Source organism: Plectropomus leopardus, chromosome 2 (genome assembly GCF_008729295.1).
Source record: "Plectropomus leopardus isolate mb chromosome 2, YSFRI_Pleo_2.0, whole genome shotgun sequence".
NCBI classification, from domain to species: Eukaryota; Metazoa; Chordata; class Actinopteri; order Perciformes; family Serranidae; genus Plectropomus; species Plectropomus leopardus.
This window is the reverse complement of record NC_056464.1, coordinates 16,954,654-16,978,144: the sequence shown is the minus strand read 5'-3', so window position 1 is coordinate 16,978,144 and position 23,491 is coordinate 16,954,654. Positions and strand designations below refer to the sequence as shown.

The window sequence follows — 23,491 nt, the reverse complement described above, 5'->3', positions numbered from 1 at the left end:
TGAGTGAAATTAATTTTAAACCACAACACAAATGAGTAAAATCTGGGGAGCAGTGTTTCCCCTATTCATGCAGCAGTGGCGGGCCGTGAAAGTAAGAAAACCACCACCGCTTAAGAAACTTTGATTTAAAAAAAACAAAACAAAAACATTAGTTTACTAACTTTACTTATCAACACAAACATGTAGAGATAATGCTTCGATTTACCGCTTAAAGTATACAAATAAAAGCAGTTAGAACCAAAATTGGGTGTCAAAGCAGCGATGTATATGGAACTGATAATGAGGTTAGCCCGAACCACCACCGCAATGAAAAAGTACATAGAGAAACACTGGGAAGTAATAAGCATCGTACAAGTAAATTCCATAATGTTTCCTTAAGGTGTTCTTTGGGCTAGGAGACTCATATTTTTATAGAAAATGTGTGTTTTGTATACATAAGGAGGTGAGTGCAGCATGTTTGTGTGTGTAGTAGTATACTCAATGAGTGAGATGCTGCTTGTATGTTGGGCATCGGGGATTAACACAGTGGGCCATGGGAAAAGGGATATATAGACAAGGCAAGACAGGGTAGTGAGGGCACCGACGACCCCTCGAAGATCTTCAGAGTCCTCAGCAGCTGCAGGTCTCTGCTGACGGCTTGGCTCGCTCGTTCCTGTCCAGCTTTATCGGCTCAGGGAACTCATTGTACAGCTCCACTTCGGTCTCCTGAAATCAGACAATATAATTACGTCTTCACAGAAGCAGGTGCTGAAAAATGATAGTGTCTACAGGTATCAGACACTTAAAATTAATGCTTTTTAAAACCTTACAAGCCAACTTTAAGACTGATTTTTGGATATATGATCTTTTTCCTATATAAGCATTACAGGTCAGTATAAAGGAAAGTACTGTATATGGTCCCATGAAGTGGTAGAGCTTTTATGAAGGAATATGGTTATTAGAGTGAGTTAGATTAATCTATGTCTTGCCAGCAGGTAGGTAGCAGGTTAAAGTAAAAAGACAGTATTGTGAGCAATGGCTTTGAGGATTTGTAGCATCAGAAATGTGGATTTTGATGCAGAAAAGCTTGACTCCTTTTGACAAACAGAAATTAGATAGAAAAACTGAAGATCTCATATTCTGCTCATTTTCAGGTTCATACTTTTACTTCATGCTTCATACTTTATACTTGTATTATTTAGGGTTTCTACTAGACCATGTTTAAATGCTTTAATTTTAAAAAAGCCTAAAATTCACATCACTTTCGTCATACTGTCTGCCTGTCTCTTTAAGGCCCCATCCCGAAAAAGCCCAGTCTCCTCTGATTGATAAGTGTTTTTGGGGTTTTCACATCTACGCCAAGTGGGGGCTTGGCCAAAAGTGGAATTACACCGCCTTGGTCTGTGTGTGGCCGTGAGGCCAAGAAAGACTTCTCCCCATTGACTTACTTCGGGAAAGAGACGTCTGTAAATCAGTGGAGAAATTTTTGTGCACGTCAAAACCTCTATGAAACGACTCATTTCACTATCAAGATTTAATCCATTTAGTTTAATTACATTTGGAAAGTCTAAAAGAGCTGCGAGATTCAATTATCTCATCACAATTCAAGCTAACTGGTGGTGGAAGTCTCTATTGCGCATGCTCTATGGGCCCAGTAATGCGACAGATCCAGATACTGTCATACTGCAGAAACAGAGCGCTTTTTGCTTTATGCACCACTGAGCAGCTCTCATAGGAGTGAACGGGGTTCAGCCTCCATGCTGTATCCAGGTTTTCTTAATACATCCATGATCTGCGCTTGTCGTCTTTGCACCGTCGCTGCATTCTGCAAATGACTGTAAAGGCATTGTAGCGGCACTATGTACCTTTAAATCATGTATTTTTGACAACAAAACTTCAAGGAAGTTCTGGTGGCTTGTCAAAGCAACTGTTTCTGAATGTGGGTTGGCCGCATTTCTCTGTGAATTCAGGGTTTTGATTCTTTCACAGTATTTATATAGCACCTATATGCGCTCTATAATAAAAAATACATGGAAATCAGATTTGTACAATATAGGAATTTTATATTTGTGGCAATTAAGACCTCACAATTTCTATATTGAGCCCATTTAATGACCTTTGAGGCCTAATATTTATTTAATTTAATTTAATTTAATTTTAGACATCTTAAGGACCTACTGACAGCCTGTGTTACATCTCAGCATTAAATATGGTTTCTTGCTGGCCTTCCTTACCTGTTTTAGGGCATTGCGTGCAATAGTCTGGAAGGCCTGCTCCACATTGATCGCTTCCTTGGCGCTGGTTTCGAAATATGGGATGTTGTTCTTGCTTTGACACCAAGCCTGCGCTCGCTTGGTTGATACCTGTAACACAAAGGAGCTGATGTTATACTAAGAAACATCATACACAAGAGTGACTGTTTAATCCCAGTTATTTTTAAAGGTTCTGTATGTGACACTTAGAGCTTTAATATAGCAGCAAACCCCTATTTATTGTGTATAGGGGAGTAATGGCGTCCTGAGCAGAGAATGAAGTCGCACTCCCCCTGTGTGTTGTAATCTGAGCTTCTCTATGGTTTGTTGCAGCAAACTGATCTGGCTGCCTGTGTATGTTAATGCATGTTTGTATCCCACTAGCTAGCTCAGTGGCACTGCTTTTCACTATGTCCATATGATGGTTAATGCTGGTATTTGGACGGCAGTGTCTTGGAAGCGTAGTACCATTCCTGTACTTCCCCCAGTGAAACACTGTTAGCTCTGTCAGCACTGTTGCTGTTGTTTAACACTGTTTAGTGAGTTAGCACCATTAGCTGCCAGCCCAGCCACCTCCATGTTGAGAACAATGTCCAGACAACTCATATACTCTGAATTTTGCATAGAGCCCCTCCCTTAATCTTTAATAGACAAAATTTTAGGATCTCAAAAATTACAAACCACAACTGTACATTTCCTTGAAAAAAACAACAAAGTGGTGCAAATAACATCAGCCCTCGCAAACATAAATGTGATTATCTGGACCCACCTGTCTGTTCTCCAAGTCGATCTTGTTGCCCAGCACCACAAAGGGGAAATTCTCCGGGTCCCGAGGGCTGGCCTGGATCAAGAACTCATCTCTCCAGCTGTCCAGAGTCTTGAAAGTGTTGGGCGCTGTCACGTCAAACACCAGGACGCAGCAGTCTGCTCCACGGTAGAATGCTACACCTAAAGACTGGAACCTCTCCTGACCTGCTGTGTCCCAAATCTGCATGCATTAAAGAAGACATGCTGTGTTTACATGCACAAAATAATCAGATTACTGTGAATAAAGAGATTAAGGTAATAGTTGGACAGCAGTGTTTACATGGGTCACATTAACCAGATCTGCCTGACTACTTAGCACTATTAGTTTGGAAGCCAGAGTGAAGTCTGAAGTTATTTAAGTTATTTGTGGTACCATACAATTAACTTCTAAGAAAATTAAGGGACTTAATTGGTGTCTGTGTTTACCATCGACAGAGTGGTGTTGTTTGCCTTTTAAAATTCTTTATTAAACCTGCATCATAAGCCGCATTGCTGTTTGCATGTAGAAAAAATGCTGCTTTGTATTCTGTTTATACTGTCTCTGTCATGCATTTTTAGAATAACAACACTGGAGGGAAATAAATCCCAAATTAAAAAAAAGGCAAACTGAGCAGATATTCAGACATGGTAATCAAGTTAAACCTAATTCTAATTTTAACCTACAAACTCCTAACCAAGCATTTACATTAGGAAGTGAATATCGTGGATGTAAATGCATCACAGACTTGCCATCCTCAAGAGACGAGAGACAAGTCTGCAAATGTAATTAGATTATCCCAAAATTTAAGAATAAATAAAATCCTTTCAAAAATATTCATAATTCATCTTTACAGTGTATCAAATACTACTGTTTTATTGATTGGTGTTTTGACAATATACATCTAAAGTTAAAGCCTGAATGTGTTTCCTTAATGGATATATAAATTGCTTTTACAGAAATGTAACAGAAAGTGTGGGGGGTTAAAAAAAGGAGAATAATGTCTCAATGACAGATAAGCTGGTGTGGCACTCTTACATAATTTCCTCAGTACCTGCATTGTGACAAGTCTGTCATCCACCATGACTTCTTTCGTCAGGAAATCAGCACCTATTGTGGCTTTGTACTGGTTACTGAACTTCTTATTCACATACTGGTTCATCAACGAGGTCTTCCCAACTCTAGGAGGAACAATGTAATCACAGGACAACATTTAGACAACACGATGGGCAGAAACAAAACAGAAAAAAATCATTGTGATCAACTGATCACTGGTATTAAGTTCCTTTTTGCTGAATCAGAATGAGCACATTATCATAAGATTAGATTAAATAGCACAATTATGTTTTCTTTACAATTAAATATCAGACATTGCTCCTTAATGTTCCCCACCCCTTTAACTTAAAGGCAATGGCTCAACATCACTCACCCAGAGTCTCCAAGGATGATGACTTTGAGTAGTACTTTCTTCCTTGAAGTCATTGTGCCACAGCTGGAAAGACAAAAAAAAAGATTAGAGGGGAGAAGAAAACTCCTAAAACAAGCAGAGCAACACAAGATAAATAGAGCCATGCACTAGTGATGCCCCTTTTGATATGGGCCAACAGGGATAACTGAAAGATGATCAGGGCCGTGTGCGTCTAGAAATACATTCCAAAGAAATGGACCAGTTCTAGGAATCAGGCCGAGTGCAGTATCTCCAATACTTCTGTTTCCTTCACCACATCAACAAAGAAAAATACAGTGATTGTGGTAAAACACTATGCTGCACAGCGTTGTAACAAGAGACACAAAAACAATTAAATAAACAAACATTCTGCTATTTTTTTTCTTCACCAAAACATGTTGAACAATGAAGTGCTGTGGCTGTTGAGCGGAGATGACATATACTATTTGTGTCACATCACAGTTGGTTGTTTTGTTACACTGATTTTTTGTTATTTATACTGCTGGCAATCCATTAAAAACAATGTGGTGTCATTCCCCAGGTAAAATTTGTGTACCTTTATAAAGCTTTAAATTGCAATTGAAAGCAAAAATGGGACACATGCCCAGTTACTTATACAGATGGGAGTCATTAATTGTATTAATCATTTCATATCTATACTGTACTGTACAATGATGACTTCCAAACTGAGAGCAGCGTTCCCGTCCTAGCCAACAGGTAGGTATGCACTTCTGTCATTACCAACATACCAACTTCAGCTCAGACCAGCCAGTTCATGTACTTTTGGTAAGTAGTCAAGTAAGGCATTCAGGTACTTTATCCAATCCTGAAACAGATTTTAGAAATACTAAAAATAAACAGCTTCAACATATGATTTGTTAAATTCTGACTAATTCCTGGATGAAAGAACCCCAATCAACATCTTTAATCTCCTCACTTTTCCATGTGTTTTTACAAGATGTCATGCAGAAATTTGTCTTTTTCATTAATGAAAACATCTGAAATTTCAGCCATATTTTTGTTAAATAGATTTGGATCAACTGAAAGTACAGACTGTACATATATCCACGGACATTCTCATATTTGCCCGTGCTCAAGACATCACTAAGCATTTCTGACTTTGACCGAGAGCACTTTGTAATAACAAACCACCTCAAACAGCTGTAATGACCAAAGTCCAAACTCTATCACCTATGGGCTTTAAATAATTTCACTCAGGTTAGACCTCAGAGAAAGCACTATTGATAAAAATGATAAGCAACTATATGTTTCTTACACATACCATTTAACATATAAAGCCACTAATGTGTACGAGAACCCACGGTTTGAATTCACATCAGTACAATTATGAGCCAAAACTAGCATAGAGCTATCGGTGCGGCTCTCATAATCTGCACCCCATGACACTGTGTCAGGGACTGATCACATGGTTTTAAAACACAGGACTAACGGAACCATGACTTGGCAAGCATGATTAGCACAGCAGATTCTGCGGTTTCATACAATAGACACACTGGTATAATCCGCAGTTATGACCAATCTGTCAATCTATCTGGTTGGAAATATTTCCACTTCATAAACTGGCGCAGAGAGACCTGTCATCGTGTTACCTAACAAGCATAAAGACATCAAATACACTTGCAAAGGGTTAGCAAGGTAGAGTAAGCACTACAGCTGAACATCTAATGTTAGATAGCTAGGTAAGAAAACGCAAAAAATAAGAAGAGTAAGGTTGTTAACGGTTGGGGATCATTATTATTAATAAAAACTTTAAAAACGGCTAAAGCTAGACGTTTTACATACAGTGTCAACTGACAATTACCACATAAGTGACACTTCTTAATTTAAGCTAACGTTTAGTTAGCTAAGCAAGGTTTCTTAATTAAAGGGGAAGCTTAATTAACGACAGCCATATCGTTAATATACACCATTTGTAAGACTAACAACAATAGTCATTAGAAACCTACCTGTGCGATGATCCTGCGGTATAAATGTGAGAAGTGGACTTCTTCTGCCTCGGTTTGAAGCGTTAGCTAACGCGCAGGCTAGCTAACAGGCTAACAGCTCCTATAAACGTCTGCCGCTGGAAAACAACACGTTTACAGCGTCGACAGCTAAATAATCTCTAGCAGCTAGCCTCGCAGCTAACTCTGCTTATCAAAATCGACACTGCCACTGCCGATGTATCTCTCCCTTCGTGTTAACAGAAGGGGTTTTGTACAATGGTCTGTTTCGCCCAGCTACCGTTGACGCTTGCTTTTCTTGTCAAGCTAAGGTGCTAGCTGCTAACCGAGCTCTGTTCACTTCCTCCAAAACAAGCTCTGTCCGCGAGGGTTGACGTCACGCGCTGGACACGCCTTGTGTCACAGAAACCTGAGAAGTCACAATAACACAAATGTAATAGAGTATAAATTTAATGACAGATCACTTCCTGGAGACTTTTAAATCGCTCGTCCACTGGTGCAGACTGGGTTTAGTCACATGTATGCATGAAAAGTCTGGATGCTTGACTTCAACACCAAATTTCACTGTCTTTTCTGTCAAAGGTGACAACACAATCACCCTGGACTCTAGCCCTGCATATCACTCCAGAAGAACTGCACTGAATCACAGTTTTAATCACATGTTCCACATTTTTAATTTCCCTTTCAGAAAAAGCATAGTTATTTGCATCAAAATTAAATCTCAATTTTAAAAATGTGTTTGCTGGATAAATCTCATTTAAAATTTTGAAGTTCACCTATTTTATCTTAGGAGGAAGTTGAAACAAAATATATCCTTTCCTTATTTTCTTAATGTCTTCAACATCAAACTACTTGAGAATATAATTTTGTTTTTCTGGATTAGGAAAAGCCAGTTTACTGATGTATTCAGGGATGTTATTTAATTTCATGAGAGGCAGTGGCCTTGACGTTTATACAGTCCTTTTAAGCAGGCTTACAGTGTGTGGGTGCCAGACTTTGTGCTGTAATAATGATTGTGAGGAGTCTGCAGCAGCTCTATCAGCAGCATCAATGTCCTCACTTTGCCAGCTTACTATACCATGTGTGTACTTGATGTCAGCCGATATGTTACATATGATGATGACTTTGATGATGACTTTGTTGTTTCAATTTCACATACACTAGATTGTTCTCTTATTTTATGTAGGCAATTCCATGCTGATAGTTTATCTGCCTCCCTGTTACGGTTTCTATCAAGCCTGGGCAATATAAGGAAAATAAAATATCACTGTATTTTTGACAAAATACCTCACTATCAATATTGTGATGACATGGTTGAATTGATTACTGGTGTTTCCACAAAAGATTTACACAGTTAAATTCTTGCTTGTTATCTGTTCATGAAAAACATTAGGTACACCTATGTAATTCCTACTTGGCGCATTTCTACAAACTGTGTGAAAGTGGTCTGGCTCTGTTGACCAACAATGTAGGGGTTTACATGTACGTATGAACAGCAGGTCATGGGTAGAGGGCCGCGATTGGCGTCAAATACAATTATGCACACAAGTAATTAAAAGCTGCCATCCACTGCCGAAACCCGGGATCGAACCAGGGACCTTTAGATCTTCAGTCTAACGCTCTCCCAACTGAGCTATTTCGGCGTACACTGAAGCACGCGATATCACAAAAATCCAAATATTTACAGGGTCATGTCCGTTAGGAAATACAAAAGTCTGCATTATTGCTATAATGATGGTAAAGTGACACGCGGTCCTTAAGTGGGCCAGGAAAAGTGACTACCACAGATATTTCATGTTTAGAGGGTCGAAAAGGGACCGACATATATACGTATAACGTTTCACGAGTTGTATTACAAAAACCTCTAAAAAGACCATCCTGACTCCCAAGTTACTGTTTGAATCAGATTTTCACGATCGCCTCCGACACACAGCGCGTTGTAAAGAGCGCGCCGTGACGTCATCACGTCGAACCGAGTGAAGCGTCATCCTTTCTGATGTAGAGCGGCGCGGCGGCCTTTCTTTGCTGCTCTACATTTCCCCCCAATCTGTCTGCTCTTATCCCGGTATTTCAGCTCTGCTCGTCTATAACCATGATTCGAAAGACGCCACTTCTCGCCGCTCTCCTGCTCCTCCTGGCTGCGGTGAGCTCGGAGGTGTCAGCGGACGGTTTGGTGAACGAGGAGGTGAAGAGGACAGTGGACCTGGGGACTCATCTGGCCAAAATCACCACGGAGATCGTGCTGTCCAACCAAGGACCCTCTGCTGTGCAGAGCTTCATCTTAGCGGTAGAGGCTGACCTGGCCCCGCACCTGGCATACATCGGAGCCTCGGTGAGCCAAACATCAGTGAATTAAATAACGCCTCTGCCTGTAACCGGCTACCTAGCCTAGCCTGTTAGCCACTTCATTGAAGGCTATTCATTTACTGGCTTTGCAAAATTCCGTTGCTTTTAAAGGTTTTGTTACTCTAAATTGAAATCCGTAATGATGTGCAGGTCAACAGCATGCTACCATATAAGATTACAGTGTATTCATTGATTGCATGAAGTCAAAGCTACTAGCTAGGCTTGTGCGAGTCAGTGTGGTCCTGCAGGCTCGGGAGTCAAAGAGTCAGTTAGCCAAGACAATAGAGGCTACTATTTTAACGTCTAACGCTGTATTGCTTAATGCAGTGTGATAGCATCAGCTTATTTGCTGTGAGCAGATATGCAATGAAAAGATCAGATTAATTCATTGGGATTGCTAAAGGATGTGGGTAACAAGTTGTTAACTTCCGCAGCGCTGCACGCTCTGTCAGTGGCTGAATGACACGTACGCGCTGGGCAGCTCACTTCCGTGTGTGACTGCGCAGGCCTGCCCCCTCAACACTGGAGAGTTAAGCTTATGTGCACACAGTTAAAAAAACTGCATAAAATCCAGATAAATAAAAACTAGAAATGTGTCAGGAGAGGTCAAGAAGCCAAAGGCTCATACAAAACGGACCCCCCTCAATTTGAAAACAACAGACAATATTTATTATTAATTATATAATTAAACATAATGAAATAGATTTAATGACAATTTCTTTGAAACATTTTCTAAAGATAATGAGCTCCTGATAACATTACTTTATAATTCCATATCTATAAGCTGCAGTATCTGAAGGAATACTGGCCATGTTTTCCTTTGTAAAGCGGAAGGTGAAGCTGAGACCTGTCTGGTATTTTATGAATAAATTATGTATGGTTGTATGAAACTGTGAGAGTGCTCTTTTTAGACATAATAATAAGCTATAGCAACTGTTATCCTTTGCATTATAAGCCCCTCCATTGTCCTGTAATTTGCTTTACAATGTTTTTCTTTTAAAGAGAGTATGCTCAAACCACCATGTTTCCACAGGTGAAGGGTGATGAGGAGGAGGATGGCACACTGGAACTCGAACAGACAACAATTCAGGGCCAGAGGTAAAAGATTAGACCCTTACTTTGTCATCTAAATGTATGCTTGAGCCTGTATAAACAGTTAAACTGGTGGAAAAAACACAATTTTTATAGGGACCGTTCATTGTTTTGTTTTTTTAATTTTTATTCTGACTGTCTTCAAAGCTACAAATGTTTCCCTTCAGTCTCTCTGGGTGACTACATGAAACTACATGACCCTTGCTTTACCATAAATTAGTTATTAGGTTTTAAAAACTGACCCTTTGATGTTTTAACATTAAAAGTTGAAGACTGAATTCTGGAGTTGAACAAAAGGCTGGGTTTTTCACTCATGTTGTGCATGTGGTTTATTTTGTCAGACTTTTAAATGACATTGAATAAAATAATTCTGATCAAATCCCACTATTTTAAGCTCAGATTTGGTTCTGTTTTTTTTGTGCCCTGAGGGAAGTGTGGGTGTCTTAAATTTATTATCTGTTTTCACAGTTTCAGGCTATGACAAATGTTGTAATTTTGGCGAATTTTAAAGACAACACGCTGTTCTCTTCAAGAATCAGTGGTAAAACAAATATAAATATATAAATATTGTAATGTTGAAATATATTGTAGATGTGCCCCTCCTCTAAGCCAAAATAAAAAACCAGAAGTCCCTCCCCAGTGCTTAAAAATATCTGACATGCCTCCCCTTTTTTTTGCACTTTCATAAAATATAGCACTATCCATGCCACAGCAGAACAAATTTAGTTTCTGTCCTGTTCTTTTTCTGTTCTCATATTGGCTTTAAGGGAGGGATCGAGTATTTTTAAGTCAAAACGCTCAAGTCCAAGTGTAGTCATGCATCACTGGTGTTAAAGTTCAGGTCAAGTTGCAAGTCTTTTTTGATTTTGTTGAGTCTGAAGTCAACAAATTTGTCACCAGTCTGACTCAGGTCTAAGTCATGTGACTGAAGTCCTAATCTCTGTTAATCATTCACGTCCATGTGGCAGAATTTCCCATGTACAATGTAAAATAATAAATCCCTTCCCTCTCTTAAGAGTACTTTAAAGAATCCAGAAATGAAAACACTAACTGTAAATAATGTAAAAACATATCTCACCCATGTTGTTCTTTGTCTCTCTGTTTCCACCCAGCGGGGAATTTTACAAAGTGAAGCTGCCCTCCAGTCTGGCAGCAGGTGCTCAGCTGAAAGCAAAGGTGGACATGACATTAACTCATGTCCTGAAGCCCTTCCCCACTCAAATCACCCAGGCTGAGCGTCAGCTGGTGGTCTTTCAGGGGAACCACTACTTTTACTCCCCGTACCCCACCCGCAGCCAAACCACACGTGTCCGCCTTGCCTCCAAGACCGTGGAGAGCTACACCAAGCTGGGTAACCCCAGCAAGAATGATGAGATCATTGAGTACGGACCCTTCCGCGACGTGGCTCCGTTCAGCGAGGTACGGCTCTGACCACATCTGACAAACTTCAAGTGAAGCTGCAAGAAAGTTGCTAAAACATTCTGTGTTTTGTATTTTTTTTTCTGCTGTCCAGGATACAATGAAGATCCACTATGAAAACAACACACCCTTTCTCACCATCAGCAGCATCATTCGGACCATTGAGGTCTCTCACTGGGGGAACATCGCTGTGGAAGAAACCATCGACCTGAGGCACACAGGAGCCTACCTGAAGGGGCCTTTTTCACGTTACGATTATCAGCGTCAGTCAGACAGCGGCATCTCATCTGTCAAATCCTTCAAGGTGCTGAATCGAACATTAACCACTGTCGTCTGACTTGTTTTTACTAGTAAAGTGATGATGATGATGATGAAAATATGCTTTCTCCTCAACAGACCATCCTTCCCGCCTCGGCCCAGGATGTCTACTACAGAGATGAGATCGGCAACATCTCCACCTCCCACCTGCAGGTTCTGGATGACTCTGTGGAGGTGGAGGTCAGGCCTCGCTTCCCCTTGTTTGGAGGCTGGAAGACCCACTACATCATTGGCTACAATCTGCCCAGCTATGAGTACCTCTACACCCTGGGTGAGTTGATAACCAGAACTAAGCCAAAGATAGAAGAAAACATTGATTTTTACCCATGCTCCGAAGGGCCACTACAAACTGAGAGGAAAGGTACCCGCAGATTATTGGGGGGAAAAAACAGTACTGCTTAATGGTTAGATGCTTGCTGTCATAATGATGTAAACTCGGAAAATTCCAGCGTACTCTGCTTATATGCCACATTACTTTATCTTCTAGGTGACCAGTATGCACTGAAGATGAGACTAGTTGACCATGTGTATGATGATCAGGTGATCGACTTCCTCACTGTGAAAATCATCCTGCCAGAGGGGGCAAGGTTAGTGTTGTGAGGATAAAATCCACAGCATGTTAGGTCGAGTGGATTTATTTTATTTTTTTGTTGCAGTATTTGATCCTAAAATCTCATATTTCCATGTCATGTCCCATCAGAAACATCCACCTGGACACACCTTACAAAATTGATCGCATGCCAAACCAGCTGCATTATACATATCTGGATACTTTTGGCCGACCAGTGCTGGTTGCTACCAAGAACAACCTGGTGGAGCATCACATTCAGGATGTTGTGGTAAGATAAGCCTTGGAAAAGGATGGGTATTTGGGCATTCTTTATCCAACGCATGTAGTTTATGCTTTATTTTACGAGCAGATTTGTAGAAAATTGCTTTGACAAACATAACATGTTGCTATTACAGTGCCAAGAAAAAAACTCTTGATGCTTTAAAGTAATTGTGCACCACAGCAGTCAAACTTTCTATTCCACCTTCATGCCAGATTGTAAACCTTGCACACAAGATATCTCAGACTGAGCTGAGTTCCTTTGTGGTACCAGCAGTATGAACTTTTAAAAATCGTTTGGTCTTTCCTATGACACAATTCACAGAACCAACTGTTCCAAGACGCAAATGATGTGAATTATGACGAGCTATGAAATTCTGCTCAAATCAGAGTTAATATTTCTATTATGATTTACAGGTTCACTATAACTTCAACAAGATCCTGATGCTGCAGGAGCCTCTCTTGGTTGTAGGGGCCTTCTACATCCTCTTCTTCACTGTCATCATCTATGTCCGCCTGGACTTTGCCATCACAAAGGTATGACAGCATTCATGTGTTTCTAGAAAGGGAGCCTGGTTTCTGATGGCCTTGTTGATCCTTATGTTCTCTTCTTTTGGCAGTTATTCAGCATATTTCTATCTTTGTTCAGTTCTTGCCACTTCACAGTTTAAATTCTTTGTTGATGTCATTTTTTTTTTCAGGACCCTGCGGCTGAGGTGCGTATGAAGGTGGCCTCCATCACCGAGCAGGTGCTGACTCTGGTCAACAAACGTCTGGGTCTGTACCGACACATGGATGAGGTGGTCAACCGCTACAAGCAGTCCCGTGACACAGGGGCGCTCAACAGCGGGCGGAAGACTCTGGAGGCCGACCACCGCACTCTCACCAATGAAATCAGCTCGCTGCAGGCCCGCCTCAAAGCTGAGGGCTCTGACTTGGCTGATAAGGTGCGTGACGTGTGTTTGAGAGGATGGTAAAAACGAAATCATTTTGAAGTAAAATGATGTTGACTCCCCTGTCGGTGCTCTCAGGTTGGGGAGGTGCAGAAGCTGGATGGGCAGGTGAAGGAGCTGGTGTGTCGCTCCTGCCAGGAGGCGGAGCGACTGGTGGCGGGTAAGGTCAAGAAGGAGGCTTACATCGAGAGTGAGAAGACTCTGACAGGCAAGAGACAGGAGCTCGTCAGCCGCATCGACAGTCTGCTGGATGCCCTCTAAACTACTCCTGCCGCGCTCGCATACATAAACAGACACAACGCCCCCACTGCAACATACAACCAACTACTTGTATGAATGAGAATTAAATGAAATGTGACAAACGCTCACACATTTTTTTTACCATCTTTGACACCAGACGTGGACAATTAACATGTCATTTTCTGGTAGTGATGGGTTTATCCAAACACTCGTGCCTTGTGATAAACTTGAGGTCACTGCACGCTCAGCTCTACAGCAGCCTCATCACAAGTTGAGTTTTTTGTTTGTCTGTTTTTTGAGTTTGTTGAGCTACACTTAAACTTTGACTGCTCGGACTTGACGCTTCATTTTATGTTCAAATCTGGACTGTGTTTTTTCTCCCTTTTAAGTACGTATGGTAATGGGACTTTTTTTGGGAATCTAACAGCAACAGGGCCCAATTGTTCTCAGTCTCATGTCTTTACTCACATATACTGTATTCTAAGATTGAATCATCTTTAGCTCTTAAGTATGAAGGTGATCTTTTCCCAATCACATCTCTTTTGCACTTACAACTTTTTTCTACTTGCCCCCTGACTGATGTTTATATTTGGACAAATTTGAAGCTCTGATTTTGTGTCATCCCAAATGCTTGTTTTTGATGTTCCTCAGTCATATTTTCTACATTTTGTATGATTTTTTTTTTGTTTTTAAGTGGTGTTTTTTTGACCATGAGATTTGTGAATACATGAGATTAGGTTGTATGCGAGAAAAGACATGGGACACAGATGTTTGTGAAATGGGCAATGATATGGAAAGCTGTCAAATTTGAAATAAAGTTTTGAGAAACTCATCTAGTATGTTTTCATGCCTGTACATCGGTGATAGCCGTGACCAGCGGCGTTATATTTTCAGGTAGTCTGTATGTTTGCACCATTCTGATGAATGCAAGATTGCCTTGATGGAATTTCTTCAAATTTGGCTTTAACGCCAACTTGATGAACTGATTAGTTTTTGATGGTCATAGCTCAAGGTCACTTTGACTTGACTTCTGTCTCATTCTTGTGATCACAATATCTAAAAAAGGCATTGAGGGAATTTCCTTAAATTAGGCACAAACATCCATTTGGACCAGGCCCTTGCAGTAAAAATAAACCCCTGCAGCCAAAAAAAATATTTTTTCCCATAGACCACCATTGTAAAAACTGACAGGACACCTCACACTTCAAGGTTAATTATGACTGTCTATTATGATATTTGATCTATGATGTTTTATATCTGTAAAACTTTCCTCAAGCTGGGAGAAGCGATTCAAAAATCTGTGATGTCACGACAATATGGAGTCTATGAGCTTGGCAGGGCCAGTGCATATTCTTTGGGCCGCATACTATGGAAGTAAACCCGGAAGCTAGAAACTTTTTTGTCGTATGTGTCTGGTAAGCAACTCCATTGAACTAATTCGGCACCATCTTACCATCAGCATCAAAGTTATTATTGACTGACTTTGACTCGTGGATGAACTGATTAGAATTTGGTGGTCAAATGTCAAGGTTACTGTAGCCTCATAACATGTTTATGGCCAAAACTCAAGAATTCATATGTAATTAGGACAAAATTTCACACTAATGCCAAATTGGAAAAATGATGAAGTGATGATATTTTGTATCTAAAAGGTCAACTTCTCCATGACATAATGTTCTGCAAAAACAGTTTTCTGGCCATTTATCAATTTTGGTCATAAATTGAATTGGTGACACTAGTCTTGGCTGTCCTCCTTGAAACTGTGGTGACTGTATAGATCTCCTGTGCTGCCAGGCAAGCATTTTTGCAGCAACGTCAATATTTTAGGCACTGTCAACTGCCATGGCTACATATAAGTCTGGACAAACATGGATGTAAACTGCAACTGCAACTTGACTGGTTTGCATAGGCATACAGCTGGGAAGCAGTAATTCTAGTTTAGGTTACACAGCAGGCAAATGAAGGTGGAGTTTGAGGTTACTCCTGGTATTGACTGGTGTATCGGTCCATCTGAGGAATGTAGTACCCTGGGTTAATCAAAAGAGGGCATACTTGTGTCAAGAACCATGACTTAACCATACTGAAGTTTTTTTCTATTCAACAAAACCACACTGCTGACATATAGATACACACACTATGTCATCTCAACATCCCAAAATAAAAATCAGCTATATATGAGCACTACGGCTGATGCCCACTTTAAAACTGGCACCTCAGAGGGAATTTCCAGCACATTGTTGCATTCCTTGTTTTAGAGAAACCCCACCTATCACCCTCTCCTCCCCAGTGAGCAGAGCAGCCGACCTGCCTGAATCACAGACTGAGCCCAGGACAAACACAAGGGTCAGTCTAAGGTCATCGCTTTCCCTCTGAGGTCACCAGAGGTCCTGGCAGGTCATTTCCTGCTCCATAATAACAGGCCTCGCTCCCCTCACAATGATAATGTTAACATATTGTATGTGCCATACAATAATCATTCTGAAAATACACAGCAGGGGGAAAGAAAAGACAATGTCTGTTAACACTGATGTTCGGTGCTGGTGAGAGGCCACACAATAGCATTTTTGTTTGTGTGTTTGTACTTGAGTGGAGATTTGGAGCGGTGAGAGTTCGGAGAGCCACAGAGTCTCATTCTCACAGCGGTCGGACTGCTGCTGCTTGCACACGTCCACCTCAGCACCACAGACTGTGTCAAACAAACCGCTGAGCTCATGTCTGCTCTGTAATGATGCTATCGGGTCGCTCTGTGAGTCTGAATGTTGGACTGATGTGACTGAAGGATTTCTTGGGGGGGACTGAAAAAGCATTTACAATTTGGGAATTTGGGTTGCTTTATCGAGTGAATTGTTGACCTTGAAATGTGATGGAGATTTATAATGATATCACAGCAGTTTGAAAACAAAATTTCACCAGGATTTTTGGACAGGAATCAAACTGTTGGACTTAATTTAAAGATGAAATCTTTCGTTTCTGCTTTGACTTACAGTCTAAATATAAATAAAGTTTATTGTCTAAGCGCTTCATAAATCTCTTAGGTTGGTAAAGAGTAGATTCTTGATGGATGCAGACCAGAGACAGAGCTGAGGATGAGGCTCCTGACACATGATTTTAAAACATGACTGTATAATGTAACGTCAGCCCAGATGACCAATATGTAACTAAGAAAAATTTGAATACAGATAGGGTTAGGAAGACAGAACAACGCTGGCATCTATTTTGTTTGGAATTGATTTCCCTGTGTTTTTATTGTCTACACTTGTCATTTTGTATAAAACAAATGTTATTGCACGTTTTCTATAATGTTGGCTACCACCTCTACCAGCAGTCACCACCCAATTTACTCAGCCAAATCCCTATTATTTGATCCCTCTTTATATTTTATACAATCAAAATATAGGTTGTTTGGTTTTCCTTTTAACTGCTATGAATTAATCACACAAATAAAACTACTTTAAAATTCTTCAAAGACCTTACAAAGATAGACAGCAGTAACTACAGAAGAAACGCTGAAGTAAAAAAAGAGTTGAGCAGATAAAAGAGTTTAAAGTTTAAAGGCTCGTTGCGATACTTTGTAACAGATGTGTAAGTTGTAAAAATCAAATTGTATTATTCATTTACATGAAACAAGAAAATGTGAGTAAATAAGCTTAAGCTAAACGGTATCTCATTCTTCCAGTTTTGTTTTACCTGTTTCTTAGTTCTACAAAATGCTGTTTTGTGTGTTCTTCACTTCTACGGCACAATATATTTTACTGTTTTTTGTAGTGCAAGAAAAGTAGGTTATGCCTCTCTGACTTGCCATTCTTTCTCATTAATCATGTAATAATCTTTAAGGAGTATTTCTTCTGTGGGCCGATGTGGAAGCTAGCTTCGCCCTGGTTCCCTCGTCAGAAAAGCCTATGGGATCTTTCTGTTGGATTCTGGATTACAGCAGAAAATAAGCTCTGTGGTGTTTATAATACTTGAATTTTTGTTCCGCAAGATCATCCTCACAAATGAACAAAACTTTTATGATTTTTGAAGCATAAGTACAATCCCCAGAAATAAAAAGCTAATGCTAACACTAAGCTAAAGCAACTTAACATCCCTCCCACAACAAGGCTGTAAAAGCATGTTTGGCATAATGACGTCCTGTAGTCTCATTTAGCCAACTGTTAGCAACTGCTTTTTTAAAGAAACCTAAAAGCTTCAAAGTTCACCAGCGGGGTTACTGATGTAGTAGCTTGAGTTAACCACAGATTTTATTTCAGGCATCTAACCTACCAAACCCATGAATAAAACTCATTGACTTCAAAGTGAGGCAACAGGGAGTGCTAAAATGCTAACTCATTTGTGGGTTTTAGGAGTAATTTCTGCAGCACTCTTTTGTCCTATTCTTCACTTTCAACAAAATACTTTGTTTTACTCTAAAGTTGTGTCTTTAAAGTATTTTACAGCGTAAATCTTAAAGATTAGATAAATATGGGCTCAGACAAAAAGTAAAAAGAAAAGCTTTTTAAGATCCAATGACACAACTTGACCCAAAATAAGCCACGTTTGAGCCCCTCAATTTCATGAGGCCATTGAAAAGTCTTTGAATTTGATGATACAATGATGCTGTTTGCGAGTACAGTGCTGGACTTATCATTCGCACCATCAAGGGGCATCACCGAATAAGGCTCAGTGTCATCACATATTGTTCTGTTGATGCATTTGCTTCCCTCTTTGACTGTTTTCTCATCGTCTTGTGTGGTATTGGTGTCTGGTTGATGGGCCTTTCAGTCTTTTCAGTTCCAGCCCAGGATGTTATTACCGGTCTCAGAAGAACTGCGGTTTATCTGTTGGCGTAAGCCGAGCAGAATACTGTTTAAACCGGAATTAATGTGCAGCACTGTATCCTGATGTGGCAAAGCGTGTGTGTGAGTGTGTGTTTGAGGTGGATGAGGGGGCTTGTGCAGGGTGTTGGACTGGTTGGGCCATGTGGTTGAGCTGTCATGGTCCCCCCTGAGGCATGAAGTTGATTATTATCTTCCTTTCCTGAAGTATGGTAAAGATGCAGAGTGTGTTCTGTCTTTATCTGCCAGAAAAATAATGAATATGCAAAAACAAAAAAAAAAATGTTTGAGTCAAACTAGGTATCAGTTGAAGGGGTAATCCACAAGCCCCGGGCCTTGTGACGTGGTGGTGATTGATTACATTGAGGGCTCACCTGCAGTACTCTCCCTCTTAATCTTTCTCGCTCTGAAATACACACATGCAGACACACACCCTCACAAAGAGAGAGGCAGAAGTCACCAGTCAGGGAACAATATCCTGCTCAGAAGACCCTTCACAGTACACTCTCATAAATCACTGAGACAGAGCCACCACCCTCACTGTCAGCGTGTTATTATGCGCACACACACACACACACACACACACACACACACACACACACAGAGGTTCCTCGCGACATACGTTCAGTCAATCCTGCTACCCAGCCATAAAAGGATGTCATCGAAAAGAAGAAATCTAAACTCAAAAACTCTTCAAAAAAGTGTCACCTGCGTTGATTCCCTCTGGCTCCGCATAAAACACACATCCTCCTCACAACAGCAGCTCTGTGTCCTGCTCTGCCCTGGCCCTCTGCACCAGCCATTCCTCAGTGACAGGGTGCAGGGATGAGGGGATGAGAGGCGCTGAAGGGCGAGGTGAAGGATGGATGAAAGCCCCGCGGCTAAGGTCCCGGGGCCCTGCGTCCTGTGCAGGTGGCAGGTGTGATTTGGCCGGGTGCAGAAGCGTGAGGGCAAGGAAGAGGAGGACAATGAAGGCGTCTGTGGGCCTCGTCGCAGCTGCAGCAGGCGGGGAGGAGCGGGGCTGACAGATAAGACAGTCAGACGGACGGAAAGATGGAGTAAGGGAAGGACAGTGTAGGGTGCGCAAAGACGGAGATGGGACTTCAAACAGAGGATTGGGCCCTGGGTGCAGAGAGATGCATTCTTGTCTGGCATGGAGGAGGTGGGGACAGAGGGAGTGCGGAGAAAGATGGATGGCACAAAAAAGGCGAGCATCAAAGTCCACGGTCGTGCTCCTCTTGTGCAGATGTTTACATCGTGCACACTTTTGCTCAAAGCCTCTGTGCTCTGCCCATATCTGTGTGAATATTGATGTCAACCTCCTTCTCTGTATGGATTTGTATCGATGAGACAGTAATCCTCTTCCCTTGCCGCCCTTGTGTGCAACTGTCCACAGCTCCCACTAAGACCCACTGATCTCTGCCACATGGCGCTCCATCAAAGCACCGATGGTCATGCCTCTCAGGGCAAGTTTTGCCAAAAAACGCACCCGCGTGGCTCATACATGTCCCTCAGTGCAGAGGATAAGCAGCAGATGAAGGTCTACTTTAGACTTTGTATCATCTTGGATCACATGAAGGCGAGTGAAACAAAGCTGCTCTCTGTTAAAAAGCACTCTTGTCTGAGCGTGCATGCGCATGCGGGCCACACACACACACACACACGTTTCCTACTTTCTCTATCGGACCTGATTAGAGTGACAGGGGCACTTCCCATTGGCTGTGAGAGTGGCCCTCTCCTTCCCAGGGCAGCCAATTTCCCCTACTCCAGAGCTGATAGGAAACTTTGATTGTCCACTGAGCTCAGGAGAGACAAAGAGATTTTTCCTCTTGCAATCCACATATCGCTCCATCACATCTCTACCTACAATCTCCCCCACTTGCTCTCTCCTCCTCGGCTCCGCCATCTCTCCCTCTTGAATTTTCTTGCCTTATTTCCATGATCACCACTGTTGTGGGCCACTGAATGCGAGTCCATTAAACCGGCACTGACTGCTTTGATGGGCAGGAAGTCTCACTTCATGTGGTGACATCTGCATCCTGTGACACAATCCTACCCTGCCTGCATGATCTACTGCAGTGATACTCAACTTGCTTTGCTTGGGGGCCACTTTTGCAAAATGAAAGGAGGACGGGGACCAGTCACAGCAGTCCCATTTTATCGGATCCAATTTTAGGACATTTCTCTGATTTTAAGACCTTACTAAGATTTAAGGTCGTATCTAGGATTTTAGAACATTTCTCAGAGGATTTAGGATGTTACTAGGATTTAGGGACATTTCTAGGACTTTGGCATGTTTCTACGATTTGGGACATTTCTTGGATTTTAGGACATCTCTAGGATTTTTGGATGTTTCTAAAATTTTAGTTGATTTTTTAGGGTTACATGACATTTCTAGGATTTTAGGACAACTCTAGGATTTTGGGATGTTTCTAGGATTTCAGGACATTTCTAGGATTTGAGGAAATTTCTAGGACTTCAGCACATTTCTGTGATTTTGGTACATTTCTAGGATTTTAGGACATTTATAAGATTTTAATTTATTTCTTGGATTTCAGCACATGGGATTTTCGGATGCTTTTAGGATTTTCAGATGTTTCTAGGATTTCAGGATATTTCTGGGATTTTAGAACATTTGTAGGATTGCAGGATTTTTCTAGGATTTTAGGACATAAGGGGCTTAGCTTGGACCTCTGTTGGGGGGTGCAGGCAATCTCCACTGGCACTGTTTTTGAAAAACAAGCTCTATTTTGATGCTGTTTTATGTACTCCAACAACTTCTGTTTGCCAAAAGTACAAAAACAATTCCCATTGTGAATCAATTTATTATTATTGTGATTTGGAAAATAGTTGGTGGGCCACAGGCACCTTATCAGGGGCCAGATTTGGCCCTGTGATGTAAATTGAGTATCACTGATCTACTGTCTTTGCTTACCTCTGTCCTCTAATAGCATTAATTCTACAAGAAGAGGTGGATGGGCTGAAAGCATTTACATACTGGTATGTGCTCATGTTGGGTGTGAAGTAAACACAGAGAGAGAGAGGGGAGGGCGTACAGAATAAGCGGGGCGTCTAAACATGTGGAGAGAGCCAACAGGAAACATCTCCCTCTCTCTATGCCGGCCCTCCCTGAGAACACACTTCCTGTCAGAGCTCCTCTAACTTCCTGTCCAGCCACCGGGAATCCCAGCTGGAACATTCCAGCTGTGCAATAATCTCCCTCCCTCTCTGGGCTGCTTGATTATCACAATTTCTTAGTTGCTCAATCCCTCAGAGTCACTCATGCAAACAGAAGACACACACACACACACACACACACACACACACACACACACACACACTCACAGGACTGCTCTTGTGCTGCTACTGCATCCCCTCCTCGCCAGGGGTCGCTACATAACAGCACATTTCCTCCTTGACGTCTCACGTGCAGCGTAAAACTCCTCAGTGCTGAGGATACTGATCTCCTCCATCTCATCAGAAGCATCTCATTTATATTACTACGTGTTTTAGCGCAGGAAAAATGCGCAGCGCCATTAGTCTAATGGCCTTACATGAAATGGCACATGCATGTTTATCAATGCGCCTTCACGCGGGGTCCATATGGGGGTGGAAAAAAAGCAGGTTTGGTGACTTTGTGTATGACCTTTTCGGAAAGAGAGCTAATCCCGAGCTATAATAGACTCCGGGACCGATATGGAAAACTGCTGCACCGTTATCTTGGTTGTCTAGGAGACCATCAGAGCACCGGGGCCGGTGGAGATGCCACGGTATTAAAAGGGGAGTGTGTGCGCGCGCGCGTGTATGCGTGCGTACTGGAAAATGTTTTTTTTTTCTCTCCTTTTTTTGTCATAAGTGTCACTCATAAATACTGCATTATGGGCCATTTTTTTCTACCACGTTTGGCCCGCAGCATTATTTTTTTCAGCATGTTGAAATTATAAATTCAATTTGAAGACACAGGGAGACATAGGAAAAGGTCAGTCACGAGAAAGTGAATGAGGGGAGCACGCGCGGCTTCTTTAAATTAAACTGCACTCGCCTGACATTAGTTATTATATGTAATAGGTCCTCTGTGCCTCAATTCGCAGGCAAATCTAGACTGTTAACCAAATGCCACGGAAGTTTGTTGAAATGATAACACAGGCCTGATGTGAGGCCCATTTGCTCTGGAGACAAGTGTGCTAGGCCTGCTGACCAGACTAAACGAAATCAGAGAAAACTAACGGTGCATGTAAAGCGGCTTAGCCTGTTGTGAAACTCAAGATAATGCTATCGTGTTTCGATGTGTTTATTAGGGGAGACTCATTTTTTACAAAAACAATTGTACTTAGAAATCGAGCTTATCCTGTCATCTCCATTTTATCTCGTCTAAAATTGAACAAAATCATACTTAAAAAGCAGGTTATGACTCAATCATCTGTGAATTTTTTCAAGTTTGTAAAATGTCTTATTTTGTGAAAAGTCAAAATGAGCTATATCATTGGCTACAACACAATTTCCAAAAGTTGGCCTACATTTAAAAAAAAAGCTCCTCGAGCAGTAATCAGACAGATAGGCATCATATCACAGTGATGTATGTTTAATATAGCTTGTATTGATATGTAAAGTGTGTGTACCAATGGCCCCGCCAATAAACTCCCTCTAAAGCCAAATAGAGCCTATATTAGCTGCACCGCTGCAACGCGTAAAACGTGTAAATATTTCTCATTCCCCGCGCCTATCTGTCTCTATCAACCCCCCCCAACAAATGATGCATTAGATGCATTGAATGTATTTGTTGTGCAAGTTTGAAAAGGCGGCGATAATCTGGGAGTGAGAGATAAGGAACACCAATTTATTCAGCAGCACTTTGGACCCCGCTTCCAGCCTCGGTCGGTGCTGACACCCCCAGCAGTTTGCTGATAACGATTAGGCCATTTATTATCTTCACAGAGAACAAAGATTGCGTGGTGCCGATGAAATATTACCCCTGGTAATAATCAGAAGGAGAAGGGCCCTGGCATCTAATGCAGTGTGCATATAATATCTACCCTGACAAAAAACCGTGCACA

At 41.4% G+C, this 23,491-nt stretch overlaps 2 protein-coding genes and 1 non-coding gene across 3 annotated transcripts; 1 reads left to right on the top strand and 2 right to left on the bottom strand.

The window, feature by feature from the left end:
• Nucleotides 1-131: 131 nt before the first annotated feature.
• Nucleotides 132-6,752, bottom strand: LOC121955052 (ras-related protein rab7). Its single transcript, XM_042502852.1, has 6 exons — nucleotides 6,430-6,752; nucleotides 4,445-4,507; nucleotides 4,070-4,196; nucleotides 3,001-3,219; nucleotides 2,214-2,342; nucleotides 132-705 (listed from the first exon to the last, which is right to left on the bottom strand). Exons 2-6 carry the CDS (start codon nucleotides 4,495-4,497, stop codon nucleotides 610-612), a joined length of 624 nt encoding a protein of 207 aa, XP_042358786.1. The 5' UTR covers nucleotides 4,498-4,507; nucleotides 6,430-6,752; the 3' UTR covers nucleotides 132-609.
• Nucleotides 6,753-7,996: 1,244 nt separating this feature from the next.
• Nucleotides 7,997-8,069, bottom strand: trnaf-gaa. Its single transcript has one exon. It is a non-coding gene; the product is annotated as a tRNA-Phe (tRNA).
• Nucleotides 8,070-8,410: 341 nt separating this feature from the next.
• rpn1 (ribophorin I) lies at nucleotides 8,411-14,455 on the top strand. Its single transcript, XM_042505001.1, has 10 exons — nucleotides 8,411-8,758; nucleotides 9,806-9,870; nucleotides 10,977-11,283; nucleotides 11,378-11,587; nucleotides 11,680-11,872; nucleotides 12,089-12,188; nucleotides 12,302-12,440; nucleotides 12,848-12,967; nucleotides 13,132-13,377; nucleotides 13,462-14,455. The coding sequence occupies exons 1-10, from the start codon at nucleotides 8,519-8,521 to the stop codon at nucleotides 13,642-13,644; spliced, it is 1,803 nt and encodes a 600-aa protein (XP_042360935.1). The 5' UTR covers nucleotides 8,411-8,518; the 3' UTR covers nucleotides 13,645-14,455.
• Nucleotides 14,456-23,491: the final 9,036 nt, after the last annotated feature.

Coding starts and splice junctions, on each gene's coding strand:
- rpn1 (XM_042505001.1), top strand. CDS start 8,519: ATGATTCGAAAGACGCCACTTCTCGCCGCTCTCCTGCTCCTCCTGGCT. Junction 11,588..11,679: donor CATCTGTCAAATCCTTCAAG/GTGCTGAATCGA, acceptor TCTCCTCAACAG/ACCATCCTTCCCGCCTCGGC. Junction 12,968..13,131: donor TGGACTTTGCCATCACAAAG/GTATGACAGCAT, acceptor TTTTTTTTTCAG/GACCCTGCGGCTGAGGTGCG.
- LOC121955052 (XM_042502852.1), bottom strand. CDS start 4,497: ATGACTTCAAGGAAGAAAGTACTACTCAAAGTCATCATCCTTGGAGAC. Junction 3,220..4,069: donor ACAGACTTGTCACAATGCAG/GTACTGAGGAAA, acceptor TAATGCATGCAG/ATTTGGGACACAGCAGGTCA. Junction 706..2,213: donor CACGCAATGCCCTAAAACAG/GTAAGGAAGGCC, acceptor GTCTGATTTCAG/GAGACCGAAGTGGAGCTGTA.